Raw genomic sequence first — 15,765 nt, 5'->3', positions numbered from 1 at the left:
TAAATTTTTTTTTTTACTTTTTTTTTTGCAGTGTATCAGCGTGTGTTCTGTTTAGACCACACAGCTGATCACTGGGGCCGACTCCAGGCTCTGCTCTGCATGTTAGAGCGGAGCAGGAGTCTGATAACCAGGGGAAACCCTGGATAACGCCACCTCCAGGTGGCGTTATTATCACAGGGCCTCCCCAGGTATATTTTTCACAATTTATTTTTAGTAACTTGCACACAGATCGCATTTCCCATTACAATTATGGGAAATGCGATCTGATTACTAGAAATAAGTGATACGTAGGGGTTGGAGTAGAATTTTAAGAATTCTACTCCAATTGCCCTGTAGTAACTTTAGGTGAAACTGAAATAATGTGAAAAGGGTGTGAAAACACCCTTTTTCACTTAATTTTAGTAAAACTAATGATAATAAATAGAGCCCTAACTCTGAATAGTAAATGTTACATTGTTCACTTTTTTATCCCTATAAGGAGGAAGTGTTGTTCAGGAAGCTGCTCCTGGAGAAACAGTCTCTACATACATCAAGAGGCTGTCCTTCTGCCATCTACTGGGCCAGGGCAGCTTTGGGAAGGTAAGTCATGTGACTGTGGTTACATACGTCAGGTAACAACTGTGTGACTCAGACATTGTAGTAAAGGAGGCATCATGAATATATTATCATTGTCACTCCATGTACGTCATTAAGCATCACTATAAAGCAGTGGGGCAGGGCCAGATTAAGGCTTGTGGGGGCCTCATAAATTGCGGGGGCCCTTTCAAGCCACACGGAGCTTCCCCCCTTCCCCCTAAGCCTTCTGCCCTCCCACCCCCAAAGACTCTGCCGCTGACTTACCTGAGTGACCTCCTCCCGGCAGAGCTACTGCCTGGTCCTCCAATCGGCGTCATGGACATAATGTGTCATGTGGCGCCGGTGAGAAGAAGACTCGGGAGCCGCTCTGAGCTGTATGCAGCGGCACTGTCACTGGACACCTGTTCTTGGCAGGGTCACACTGATCCTGTGTGGGGGCCCCTCCATGTGTGGGGCCCAGGGATGACCGCCCATGTCGCCCGCCCCTTAATCCGGCCCTGCAGTGGGGACAGGACTTAATGGCACTATTCCCCTCAGTCACATCATTAATCTGGGAATATTCTGGAGTCTCATTCCAGGAAAGTAGCCGGGTAGGCCTTACTCCTGTGCTGGCTGACTGCATATTACTATTGTCATTTACAGAAACGTCAACCACAGTCTACTCTGTTATAGAATCAAATAATATCTAAAAATTAATTATATTTTTTACTTTAATGACACTGGAAATACAATATACCGCTAACCTCTAAAGATATGGAGCTACCTGGATGCGTGTGGAGGTAATAAAATGTAAGTAGAATTATGATTGTGTGTGTATGCCTCTATCACCTGTAGGTCCTGCTGGCTGAGGACTCTCTGACTGGTCAGCGACTGGCAGTGAAGGTCATCAAGAAAAGAAAGCTGCTATTGAAGGACCCGAAGCTGGTGTTTGTGGAGCGCAGGGTGCTAGAGGTTGCGTCTGGTAGTGCCTTCCTTATCCATGGTCACCTTGCCTTCCAGACCATGGTACAGTGTATTTCTTATTAGACAAGGATTATGAGTTAGGATTCTTTATTTATATTTACACATCTAAGATATACAGGTTTCATCTCTTCTTGGGTAATAATGTTACTATGAGCCAGTACGCTCACTTGGAGTTGTTGCCATGTTCTCCTAATAAAATGTATTATATGACTATTGTGTGTGTCCAATCAAACAGAACCATCTATTTCTGGGTCTGGAATATGCGAGTGGCGGGGACTTATACCAGTTCCTGCAGAGGAAAGGCCGCTTGGACATCACCAGCGCAACGTAAGCACCTCAAATACAACAGACATGTACTGAAATGAACTGTAACAGGGTGTGCAGAGATAGGGACAGTATAAGGGTTGTACACCTTTTGTAAATTCCCCTTAATATTTCCTACCCCTACACCTTTACCCAAAGCTGGGATGCTAGATGGCCCAGCAGCTAACATTACTGGGGTACCTTGTCCTTATCAATAGAGCTTGCTTAAGATACTAATACTCAGTTTTGAGCTGCATTACATCTGCATTGAAAGGAGTTAGATTTAAATAAAATGCAGACTTTAATGTACATGCCCCCATCCCATACACCTGGGCCATCCTCTCCAGGGAATGGCAAATGTTCAATGTAATCTTTTCATTAAGGTACGGTCTGATCACCTTAATTTGGTCTTTATGTGGAATGTGAGTATGGATAGAATAACATGCAGGGGCACAGAGAGAAGGGGGAGCAGATACTAATTACCGGGGCCTGGACTTGTTTGAGGGGCTTGGCAGGGTACCTGGGCCAGCTGTTGAGGGGGATAAACACCCCCCTTTGCAGGTGCACATAGTATTTTCCACTAATTTTTTGCAGGGGGATTTGACCACACCCCCTATATATCACCTGGTCCCACCATTGTCTTGATAGCCCTGCTAACATATGGTCTATTAGATCATGGAATGTCTTGCATATATGTCAATGTGCTGATCATGTGGGGGCATAGTTGTGAGAATGTGTCAGTGATAACAGGGTGTCATGTGACAGGGGCAGTGTTATGACATAAGGGGGTAAGTGGGGATATCAGGTTTTCTACCTTTTTCTAATGTCAACAAGTTACAATCATTTCCTCTCTTTAAGGTTCTACGCAGCTGAGATCACATGTGGTGTACAACACCTGCACTCTAAGGGTGTCATCCATCGGTAATTATACTAATAATTCCAATTTCATACATAATCAGGTCACAGTGATGTGCACTTTCTTATTCCGCTTAAAGTAAGAACTGAAATCACTGTAATCACTAGGTGGCGCTGTCTGCAAAATGTGACTCCTGTAATACTACTGGTAATTCATGTACAGTATATATTTCTCACTAGACAAAACAGTTCTCATTTATTATAAATCTTTCTTTTTAGAGACCTAAAGCCAGATAACATCCTGATGGCAGAGTCTGGTCATCTGAAAATTGCTGATTTCGGCCTGGCAATCGATAACATCTTTGGTGACCAGACAGCCACAGCCTACGCTGGAACCCCTGGATATATGGCACCAGAGGTGAGGGGTATAATATATTATTACTATCAGCAGAATATGCTCCGACTTACGCCTGGCAGATGTCACATACACTTATTACATTATTAATCAATGTTTTTTGCCATGTGTTTTGACTGCAAAATACAGTGTATACATCACTTTTAGGCATAAAATGTAAAAATCTTTTGTAAAACATAGAAAAAACTCTCCATATGGAGAAAAAAATGGTTACACCACACACAAATAAAACATTATGGGCCTAAGTCAGAGGTGGGAGCAGACGTGCCTGTGTTTTTGGTGATCGCCTATACGTGATACTATGTAATGCCACTACACAACCCTTCCCTGGTGTACATTTCTGTGTGCAAGGACTGAAACATCACTATGGGCATATGTAGATACTGTAATACTGCCTGGTGCATCTGTAGTCACCACCATCGATCACACCATAGAAACTTATACCAGCCCTATGGCACGTGCAGATTATACAAGTATGGCCTCACTGTGAGTGATTGAGCATCCATGTACACAAACACGTTACTGACATGCCCATAAGACAGACCATCTATGTACATCTATTTAGCCACCTCCCAGTCACCACCCAGGAATGCCAAGCACTTCTCCTAGACATGTCTGATGGTGTGCGGCTCATTAGTGTCTTTGTGCGCACACACTGTGTAACACATGCACCGTAGGAGTTTTAGGGATTTTCGGGTAAGCGCAGTAGCAAAACATTGCCCAACTCTGTGACCATCGGCATTGTGTTCAATTCAGAATCAGGCCCTATATGTCCTGTCAGCATAAGTGGTACATTCGCCATCATTCATTGACAAGTGGGTCGCTAGTGGTGGTGATCATCATCATCAGTGAATGTGCACACATCCCTGACCTACCCCAAATAATAATTCTGGCCTCCATCTATTCATAGCTGTGTCATCACACCTTTATTGTACTCTTAATAAGAGTGTCACTGACCTGCCTACCCAGGAGCAAGCATGTGTGACAGCAGTGCTGGGGAAGTACTCTGTGGCACCCTGTGCCAGCCCCGCCCCTGAATATGTGACTTCATGGTGTTACGACACTCCAGGCAGCTCTACAGGTTGCGGGGTGTGTGTTTGTAGTGACCAGGCACCCTGCAAGCCAAATACAGGAGCCTGGGACAGAGACAGTGCCATACCAAGGGCCCTGCACAATGACACTGCTCACACTTCCCTAGAGACATCACTGAGTGGCAGATTCACTGTGAGTTCTGTCCGTGGAAGTCATGGCTAAGGATGGCCATCGACCATCGATATTTAACAAGCATTAAAGGTTTACTACCGATGGGCGACGGTTTTGCTATCGATTGCAGAGAGCCAATGGAGCTCAATGTCTTTTTCTTCTACAGAGAGACAAGGAGCTTAGCTGCGCCCCCTGGTAGCCTGCTAAGTCCCACCCAACATTTTATATTGGCCCGCGACCCACTATTTACTAGGCAGCAGTGGCCATCAAGTAGTGCAAACCATCAATGGTTTTCCATAGATGTTTTGTTTTGCACCATCGATGGTTATCATCGATGGCACCATGGAAGGTGACCATCAATAGAAAGCCCTATATGACCATTCCTAGTCACGGTTGTGACGTTTTTAGCCACTTCAAGCAATTTGCGGCAAAGACTCAACTAATAGAATGCTGCCCAAAGTGTTACCTACTGAAAGAGGTGGGATGATAATAGCAAAGAACTAGTGCAAATGAGACACAGACACATGGCATATAGTAGATAATGATAGAGTAACAATGTGCTATAATATCTCTCTCTTATGGTAGATGCTGGCAGGAGAGGACTACAACGCTGGAGTGGATTGGTATTCATTTGGTGTCATCATTAATGAAATGATTACTGGAACCCATCGCTTCCATCCCAGACGGTTCCACAAGGCAGGAGCTGTGGCTAAAGACATCGTTAAGCAGCTCCTGTGTAAAAATCCATCCAGGCGTTTGGGAGTCAACGGAAACATCCGCCAGCATCCTTTGTTCCAGCGCATGGATTGGGTCTCACTGGAAGCCCTTAGACTCCCACCACCACATGTCCCTGACCCAGTAAGTATAGGAAAAAATGCAGTTTTGCACAATTAGTGCATTTAAAGATAATAAGGGTCATGTACAAATATAATGAAAAGATGAAGGTCAACTATCAATTTATGATGAGAGGACATCGCTCAGCCTATCCACATGGTGATCACTGTGGCATTACTTGCTTTATTTAGCTAGTGAAATAACTGCAATCACACTGCACCCATATGTAGTACGTGATTTCATGTACATTATTATATTGAGTCCAGCCACTGCCAACATGAAACTCCGGAGAGCTAGATATTGAACAAGGGTGCAGGGTGTATGGTCAGGGCAGCTAGCTACTAGGGGGGCATGTGCCCTTGACGCTGGTCTTGGGGGCACTGAGAACAGGCTGCTGAGCGGGGGCCTAGGTACCTGGCTGTTTGTTTGGAGCTGCACGCCGGGACTGGCAAGCAGCCGCCCGCTGCCCTACAGAGACACAGAGCTGCAATCATTCTCATGTAGTGCCAATCGAGAGCCAATCAGAGCTCGTGGACCATCTGCAAATCAGCAGCGGCTGCCGGTCTGCAAGTTCTGATTGGCCCGTGACCGGTGTCACATTAGAATGATGGTGGCGTTTGTCTCTCAAGGGCTGCGGACGGTTGCCTGCCAATGCAGGCATGTGGCCCCACATGCTTAGTTGGAAAGCAAGCTTGAAAATGCGGCGTGCAGCTCCAAATTTTAGGGTGAGGGGCTTCAAATCCTGGGAACAAGGTGAGAGACTTCGGGGAAGGAAGGAGGACATAAATGTGTAAGGTGCATTATGGTGGGTTAATGTGTAAAGGGTATTACTGTGGCATAATGAGTAAGAGAGCATTATTATGGCATAATGTGTAAGGGACATTACTGTGGTATAATGTGTTGTGGGCATTACTGAGTTGCGTAATGTAATACATGAAACCACACACCCTTTTCAGGAGTGCACATGCATTGGACGTAAAAAAATTTCTTCTTTGTTGTTTTTTTTTGGGGGGGGGGCAAATTACTGCCTTCCCGTGGGTGAGAAAAATCCTAGTTTTGGCCCTGGTATGGTTTGGGCCCCTGTAGACTTTGCAGCCTACAATATATGCACCGCACACCCCGCACCCTTTATAGAGAGGCTGGGCAGAACCACACTACACTAGTCTGTGCTATCAGCGGATCCATAGATACATGTCACATCTTACTTTTTTCTAACACTTTTAGCTTTTATGAATTTGAAATCAGATTTTAGTACATGGATGTTTATTTGTCTCTTCTTCCTGTAGCCCACCATTGAACACAGCTCCCAAGGATGTAACATCGAGGAGATGGAAGCAGCAGAGGCTCAGATAACACCACTGAGCTCAATGGACCAGGAGCTATTCAGAGGGTTCTCATATGTGGGCTCCAACTGGAGGACCTTCCCCAGAACACCAGCCTTGCAACTGCATGGAGCGAGATGGCCTAACACCTGGAAGATGGTTATGGAACGAAGAGATGGTTTTAAGCTGATGGTTTTCGTATTCATGTTTATATTTTATGTGTATATTCTCTATATAAGTTAAGAGTATAATTTTAACACATTTTCTTTTCTATTCTTCTGAGGTCACCTCTGAGGATGTGCTCTACAGATTATGTCACCACCTCCCAGCAGGAATAGTTTAGACTTCTCGCTGGATGAAGAAGGTAAATTCTAAGAGGGTGACTTATACATCTAAGGGCTCATGTCTGTCACTCAGCAAATCAGTTGATTAATGCTGATGATAATATTTAACCTTGAGTTTTTATAGTCGGCTCCTCTATGAAAGTGTCTTAATTATTAGATTCATACACAGCCTTGGTTGTTCATGAGATCTCTGTTGGCATTTTAGTATAGAGTACCCCATACTTCAATCTCTGTAATTCAAAATCAGGCCCCATATCTCTGATGACAATATAATGTAGAATATTCCCCTCCTTACCAATCTCTGCAATAATGTTAAATGAGACGGTAGATCTCTAGCAGCACAATATAATATACATAATATAATACAGCATAATATAATTTAAATCTACCTTCTATATAATATAATATAAAATCAGATCTCTGAAGTAATTATGAGACTGAGCCAGGGCCATTTTTAGAGAGGAGGGGGCCCGTTTGCAGTCTCCGACACTGGCCCCCTCCTCTCCCCCCGGCGGCCGGCTGCGCACTGAGCTGTGCACGGCCAGCGCTGGAGTTATAGACTCTGGGCACTGCAGTGGCGGCCATTTCCCCTGTATTGCGCATGCGCAAACAATGGGAAGATGGCCACCCTAGCCATTTTCCAGTCGTTTTACAGCGCAGGACCCCCGCACCGACGTGGGACTCTGGAGAGGTACGTAATATTATGGGTGCAGGGTGTGCGGTGCGTGGCCCCCTTGGACCTAGGGGCCCATGTTCCCCGCACACCCTGCACCCATTATAGATACGCACCTGGACTGAGCCCACTCCCAAAAGTTTATTTGTATAATTATTATGGAATTAGATCACATATCTGTAGGGTGAAACAATTAAATAACTTGCCCCCCTGTGGTGTCTTGCTGTCTGTCTGTGCACTGTACAGGCCATGTGACAGCAGCCTGCACTCTGATTAGTGGATAGTTTCAGACATTCACTAATTAAAGTATGGAGACCTCCAGCTACTCCATCTTGTGAATGACCATCACCATCCACCAATCAGTTTGCTACTGTGTAAGATGATCTCATACCCAGCCACTGTGCAGCCACACAATGTATGACTGAACTTGGGGAAGGGGATGGCCTATCCCATTTGGTTACGCGCCTGCTGTCTATGTGATATCAGGTAATGCAGGATAGGGAATATATTACCTCACATACTGATTAAATGAGTAAATGAACAATAACATCCTGTGCATCCCTTGTTTCATCATATAGGGGCCTATTCATCATCACTTAATTTCTACAAAAGCAGGGGAAAATTAAAATTTTCACCTGCAATTGTAGAAATTAAGTTATTGGGCCATTCATCAAGAAGGTATCTGTGATATCTCCTGCTTACCTTCCTCTCGTTGAATGGGCCACTGTCCCCATACACTAGTATGGGGTCAGAATTAATCAAGCTCCGAAAATACAATATTTTCAGGGCTTGAGTGCGGGAGCATTCGCCATCTTTAGATGACAAGTGCTTCGGCTCCAGGCTCACAACCTACTCCTTCCCGAATAGCGAAGAGGGTTCTTTCGGATCCCTCCACCCCTGTCCGACTCCTTTCTCCAGACGATGGGGCTCTTGTGCGCATGCGTGACCTGTAGGTTACGCATGTGCACATGTCTCACTGCTTTGAAAGGAACAGTGAAACAGTTCGGGGAGACAGCTGATTTTCGGATCAGCTGTCTCCACGCTGGAGCAATGATGAATTGCTCCAGCGCTTGCATCGAGTTAGAATGATAATTATCGGGGTCCGAACCCTGATAATTAATATCATGAATAGTCACAATATGAGAGATCTAAAGATGAAGGTGCTGGGTATAGAAATAAGACATATTGGCAGGAGATGACAATGCATGTTGGAGGCCTTCTGCATCCATAGTGCAGGTTCACACAGCAACAAACAGAATAAGATACTGTAGTGTGTGTGTTTTTTACCATAGAAAACACACATTAAAGTCTTACTTTTTTTTTTGTTATTATACAGCACTTCAGAGCCATGATGAAGAAAAGAAGAACATGTTTATGTTTTTAGAATTTTTACATTTTCTACAAATAATTTAGATACATTAGATGTTATTACTATTATTATTATTTCATTGTTATTACTATTATTATTCCTATTATTTTTATTATCATTTTAACTATTATTACTACTATTACTATTATTGCTAAGGGAAGGGTTAAGGGGAGATTTAATCGGGGATAGATGCGTTAGGAGGGAACTAATATTAATAATAATAATAAAAAAAAGAAACATCAAAGGTGTGTGACTGGCCGGCTATTTAGGGGAGGTGGAGGCCGGATTTTATTATTATTATTATTATTATTATTATTATTATTACTTCTACTACTATGGCTATTATTGCTAAAGGGAGGGCTTAAGGGGAGAGTTAATAGGGGAGAGAGGAGTTAGGGGAGACCAGGGGAGAAGAGAGATTATTTAAACTAATAACAATAATTATAATAATAATAAACATCAAAGGAGTGTGACAGGCCGGCTATTTAGGGGCGGTGGAGGCCGGATTTTATTATTATTATTATTATTGTTATTATTACTACTGCTATTTTTGCTATAGGGAGGGGTTAAGGGGAGAGTGAATAGGGGAGAGAGGAGTTAGGGGGGACCAGGGGAGAAGAGAGATTATTAAACTAGTAACAATAATTATAATAATAATAAACATCAAAGGAGTGTGACTGGCCAGCTATATAGGGGTGGTGGAGGCCGGGTTTTATTATTGTTATTATTTTTATTATTACTACTACTACTGCTATTATTGCTGAAGGAAGGGTTTAAGGGGAGAGTGAATAGTGGAGAGAGGCCGTTAGGGGGGGCCAAGGGAGAAGAGAGATTATTTAAACTAATATCAATGATTATAATAATAATAAACTTCAAAGGAGTTTGACAGGCCGAATATTTACGGGAGGTGGAGGCCGGGTTTTATTATTATTATTATTATTATTATTAATTTTATTATTATTATTATTATTATTATTATCATTACTTCTACTACTATGGCTATCATTGCTAAAGGGAGGGCTTAAGGGGAGAGTTAATAGGGGAGAAAGGAGTTAGGGGGAGCCAGGGGAGAAGAGAGATTATTTAAACTAATATCAATGATTATAATAATAATAAACTTCAAAGGAGTTTGACAGGCCCACTATTTAGGGGAGGCGGAGGCCGGGTTTTATTATTATTATTATTATTATTATTATTATCATTACTTCTACTACTATGGCTATTATTGCTAAAGGGAGGGCTATATAGGGGTGGTGGAGGCCGAGTTTTATTATTTTTATTATTTTAATTATTACTACTACTACTGCTATTATTGCTGAAGGGAGGGGTTAAGGGTAGAGTGAATAGGGGAGAGAGGAGGTAGGGAGGGCCAGGGGAGAAGAGAGATTATTTAAACTAATAACAATAATTATAATAATGATAAACATCAAAGGAGTGTGACAGGCCGGCTATTTAGGGGAGGTGGAGGCTGGGTTTTATTATTATTATTATTATTGTTATCATTACTTCTACTACTATGGCTATTATTGCTAAAGGGAGGGCTTAAGGGGAGAGTTAATAGGGGAGAAAGGAGTTAGGGGGGACCACGGGAGAAGAGAGATTATTTAAACTAATAACAATAATAATAGTAAACATTAAAGGAGTGTGACTGGCCGGCTATATAGGGGTGGTGGAGGCCGGGTTTTATTATTGTTATTATTTTTATTATTACTACTGCTATTATTGCTGAAGTAAGGGTTTAAGAGGAGAGTGAATAGGGGAGAGAGGAGTTAGGGGGGGGCAGGGGAGAAGATAGATTATTTAAACTAATATCAATGATTATAATAATAATAAACTTCAAAGGAGTGTGACAGGACGGCTATTTAGGGGCGATGGAGGCTGGTTTTTATTATTATTTTTATTATTACTACTACTACTACTATAGCTATTATTGCTGAAGGGACGGGTTAAGGAGAGAGTGAATAGTGGAGAGACGAGTTAGGGGGGACCAGTGGAGAAGAGAGATTATTTAAACTAATAACAATAATTATAATAATAATAAACATCAAAGGAGTGTGACTGGCCGGCTATTTAGGGGAGGTGGAGGCCGGGTTTTATTATTATTACTATTACTACTGCTATTATTGCTGAAGGGAGGGATTAAGGGTAGAGTGAATAGAGGAGAGAGGAGTTATGGGAGACCAGGGGAGAAGAGAGATTATTTAAACTAATAACAATAATTATAATAATAATAAACATCAAAGGAGTGTGACCGGCCGGCTATTTAGGGGAGGTGGAGGCCGGGTTTTATTATTATTATTATTATTATTATTATTATTATTATTACTACCACTACTGCTATTATTGCTGAAGGGAGGGTTTAAAGGGAGAGTGAATAGGGCAGAGAAGTTAGGGTGTCCAGGAGAGAAGAGAGATTATTTAAACTAATAACTATAATAATAATACATTTCAAAGGCGTGTGACTGGCCGGCTATTTAGGTGTGGTGGAGGCCGGGTTTTAACTAAAACATGGTACAGATGTGTCCATATAAAAATAAAACCTACAGTTTGTGTTTTAGTTATTTACAAAAAAAATTTACAGTACATATCTCTGTTACTGTCATTATTGTTATTACTATTATTATTGCAATTATTATTGTTAGCATATGAAAGAAATATGACCTAATGTTAAGGGTAGATTGAATAGGAGAGAGATGAGTTAGGGGGACCAAGGGAGAAGAGAGAAGAACTTGGATTTGTTCCCTATGATGGAGTAAAAGGAGTAATAGCTAAATGGAAAAGAAGTAGGATAGGAGACAGGGTTAGAAGGTGGCAGGTACAGATTTCCTATCTAATAGATTCTATTTTGGAGGTGAATAGATGACAAAGTCAGAGGCAGATAGGGGAGGAGATATAGGCAGATAGGGAAGGAGATATAGGAGTGGGGGAAGGCAGAGAAGGTGGTGATGAGACACTGGTAGTTGGAGGATTTGGAGGAGATGAAATCCTTGAAGAATACACCATCACCTGGTTGAGTGAGTAGAAAAGAGGTCACCGTAGTAGAGAGCTGTGGGAGAATGCCAGGTTTTAGTGATGTTGAGGAGGAAGATGAATAGGTCATGAATGGGGGCCATTTTATTATTAACTAAAAGTTTAAAATGTGTTATTTCCAGTATATAAACCATATATGATCTCTATCTCTCTATAATTATATATATGTTTTCTTTTTTTTTTATTATATACTTTATTGGGGATTTCCCTCTCTATGGGTTATATGGACTTACCTTACTAACACTATTCTCTATTTATAGTCATGGTTACTCAAACAATTTAGTACAGTACTGTATAATTTAATACAAAAATAGCAGCATTCAATGTGACATTTTATTACCTCACATTTCCAACTTTGTATCACTTTTTTACGTGTTTATATATTTTTTATATTTTAATGTGTATAATGTTTTATACTGTACCAATAAAGGTTATATTTTAAAAGGAATTTCTCTCCTTTTTTCCATTCAAGTGTTCACCAATATTAGACAATTATTTTATTTTTCTTGTGTATTATGTTTCATATCTGTGTTACTAATTAATGTACATTTGCAAGTAATCTGCATTATGGAGGTCCTACAGAATGGCAATTACAAAAAAATGTTTGGTCTAGGATTGCTTGTTACATTATTTGGTGAATGGTAATAGTCAGGGTCTGGCAGCTTTTAGCCTGGGGGAAAAATACAAGCAAGTGGCCCTGGAACTGCAGCCACTGAGTTGTTCCTTAGTGTAAATACACCTGGTGCATCTTCTGCAACAAGTGTAGTCTGATGTACGATGATGATAATTAGCAAAAGCTAAACATATTCGTAGTGGTCAGGTGTACCACAAGATGTACAACATACAAACATCAGCGCTGGCACTGACACAAACCAGGACAAATTATAAATAATTAATAGTACAACTAATACATGGAGTTAGTAAAGTGCCACTCTATGGGATCAATTCAATTAGTCGCAAGTAAAGAAAGCTTCAGTTGAAATGGTGTAGAAACGTCAGCAATGGCAGCTGAACTTGCCCAGTCCCGGCTCAATACTGCCCCAGAATTTTTTTGTACACAGTGCTGCAAACAAAAAGCTGCATGTTCAGAGCCACCGAAATTGCATTATATAGCTACACTTACTCGCGGGGCAAGCCACCTCATGGCTAATTGAATCAACCCCTATAGGTAAAAATAAATAAGAATATTACTGACTTGATATTAAAACATACATTTATTTAACCCTTAAAACAAACAATTTGCTACATATACAACAACAACACAAGCAAAACAGTGACTACTTTATATTGGTAAAAGAAATAAATGATCATTCCCAATTTTTTATACATCAACAAGTAGATCCCAAATCTGACACCACCCTTCCTCATTAAAAATTAGTTCCCATATCTGACAGGTCAGTTCCCCTTCCTCTCTAGTTTAAAGTCAGACTCCAGATCACACAGACTCCTTCAATTATGATCATACCCCATACCTGACAACATCCCCCACTCCTCCAATTATAATCATACCCCAAACTTGACAACCCTCCTCCCTCAATTGCAAACATACCCTGTACCTGACAATCACCCCTCCTTCCTCAATTACTTTATAGTTAGTCTCAAACTTGACAACTACCTCAATGTAAATAATACCCCAGAGCTGCCCCGAGTTAGGTCCATGTAAAAAAACTGCCTCTCCTAAAACTGACAACCCCTCCTTTTACCTCAATTAAAATCATGTCCCAGAACTGCCCCTAAATCTTAACAACCCCTTCCCCTAGAATTACAATCATATTCTAGAACTGTCCCCCCACCCCCCGCAGACCTAACAACCTCCCCCTTCTCTGTCTATTTCAATCCTGTTAATAACCACACCTATACCTGACAACCCCTCTTCTTCCTCAATCAAAATCATGCCCCAACTGCTGATAAAAGATCAATTTTAAATGAGACCTCAGTTCTATGGGGACTGCCCAATACATCTACATACCCTAGTCCAGGCTCCAGCTGCTGCAGTCCCTTCTGTGTTCTTCTGTCTCTGGCTCTCAACCTGAACCTGATTGGCCACTTGCACTGTAATTTCCATTGATTGGTGGATAGCTCCAGCCATTCACCAATCAGCGTTTAGATTAGAGGTGAGCAGGTTCGGATTTCTGAAATCCAAACCCCACCGAGCCCCCCCGATCCGAGGCCAATCCGAGTCAGGCTCGACTTTTCCCGCCTGACTCGGATCTGAAATTGAGGCAAAACGTCATCATCCCACCTTCCGGGTCTCGCGGGTTTTGGATTCTATATAAGTTACCCGCGTCGGTGCCATTTTCTCGCTCGGCTATGGACAATGAAGAGGGAGGGTGGGAGTTAGGGCTGGCAGGGCTGTGCAGTGTGGTGTAGTGTAGTGCAGTGTAGTGCAGTGCAGTCAGTTGTCCATAGGGGCTGTGTCCACTCCAAAGTCCTGTGCAGTGTCCCAGTCCTAAAGGGGTGCTGTAGTGTTGTCCAGGTGGTGCTCTGTCCATCAGGGGTGCTCCCGCAAGTGCAAAAAAAATAAATATTTTTTCTGTGTTTGTGAATTGTGTGCGCAGTAGCCACACGTGCATCAACAAAGTAGCGCCAAGCGTGCGCCTATGTCATAAGTAAAGGGCCGGCTGGCTCATCCGTTAAAGGGTGCTCTAACCCCCAAAGTGCACTCCAAATAATATATTTTTTTTTTCTGTATTTGCGAATTGTGTGCGCAGTAGCCGCATGTGCATCAACAAAGTAGCACCAAGCGTGCTCCTGTGTCATAAGTAAAGGGCCAGCTGGCTTGACCGTTAAAGGGTGCTGTAACCCCCAAAGTGCACTCCAACCAAAATAAAAAATAATTTTCTGTGTTTGTGAATTGTGTGCACTGTGGCTGCTCGTGCATCAACAAAGGAGCAGCGCCAAGCGTGCGCCTGTGTCACAAGTAAAGGGCCGGCTGGCTTGTCCATTAAAGGGTGCTGTAACCCCAAAGTGCGCTCCAACAAAAATAAAATAATCTTTTTTTCTGTGTTTGTGTGTGAAATGTATGTGCAGTAGCTGCACCTGCATCCTCAAAGCAGCAGCGACAAGCGTGCTTCTGTCTGTTAAAGGGTGGTGTATCCCTCAAAGTGCGCTCCACAAAAAAAAATATATATTTTTTTTCTGTCTTTGTGAATTGTGTGCACTGTAGCTGCACGTGCATCAACAAAGGAGCAGCGCCAAGCGTGCGCCTGTGTCCCATAAGTCTGTTAAAGGGTGGTGTAACCCCCAAAGTGCTCCAAAAAAATAAAAAACAATTTTTTTCTGTTTGTGACTTGTGTGCGATGTAGCCGCACGTGCATCAACACAGTAGCAGCGCCAAGCGTGCGCCTGTGTCATAGGTCAAGGGCCGGTTTGGACATCTGGTCCGGAATGAAGGACGTGCCAACAATTTCTGACAAGTCTACTGTCACTGCATATGATACTGTCCTCAAAGCAGCAGCGACAAGCGTGCGTCTGTCTGTTAAAGGTGGTATAACCCCCAAAGTGCGCTCCACAAAAAATTAAAAATTCTTTTTGTTTCTGTCTTTGTGAATTGTGTGGGCTGTAGCCACACCTGCATCCTCAAAGCAGCAGCGACAAGCGTGCGTCTGTCTGTTAAAGGGTGGTGTTACCCCCAAAGTGCGCTCCAACAAAATAAAATAATCTTTTTTTTTTTTGTGTTTGTGTGTGAAATTATGCGCAGTAGCCGCACCTGCATCCTCAAGCAGCAGCACCAAGCGTGCATCTGTCTGTTAAAGGGTGGTGTAACCCCCAAAGTGCGCTCCACAAAAAATAGAAAATTCTTTTTTTTCTGTCTTTGTGAATTGAGGGCCTGATTCAGAGCCGGATGCTCCGACCAGAACGCTCGCTCTGAATCAGGG

At 42.5% G+C, this 15,765-nt stretch overlaps 1 protein-coding gene across 1 annotated transcript in view; it reads left to right on the top strand.

The window, feature by feature from the left end:
- LOC148477543 (protein kinase C delta type-like) overlaps positions 1–15,765 on the top strand; it is a 90,017-nt gene that overhangs the window by 25,043 nt on the left and 49,209 nt on the right. Inside the window, exons 2-9 of the mRNA XM_088456558.1 lie at positions 479–579; positions 1,411–1,581; positions 1,775–1,866; positions 2,701–2,763; positions 2,977–3,115; positions 4,901–5,173; positions 6,436–6,669; positions 6,781–6,835. Coding sequence (XP_088312684.1) covers positions 479–579; positions 1,411–1,581; positions 1,775–1,866; positions 2,701–2,763; positions 2,977–3,115; positions 4,901–5,173; positions 6,436–6,669; positions 6,781–6,835 — 1,128 coding nt within the window. The remainder of the gene's footprint in view (positions 1–478; positions 580–1,410; positions 1,582–1,774; positions 1,867–2,700; positions 2,764–2,976; positions 3,116–4,900; positions 5,174–6,435; positions 6,670–6,780; positions 6,836–15,765) is intronic.

The sequence above is a fragment of the Taudactylus pleione genome, unplaced genomic scaffold (assembly GCF_031769625.1).
Source record: "Taudactylus pleione unplaced genomic scaffold, aTauple2 ptg000707l, whole genome shotgun sequence".
NCBI classification, from domain to species: Eukaryota; Metazoa; Chordata; class Amphibia; order Anura; family Myobatrachidae; genus Taudactylus; species Taudactylus pleione.
The sequence above is the reverse complement of the archived record's forward strand: the minus strand, read 5'-3'. Positions and strand labels throughout refer to the sequence as shown.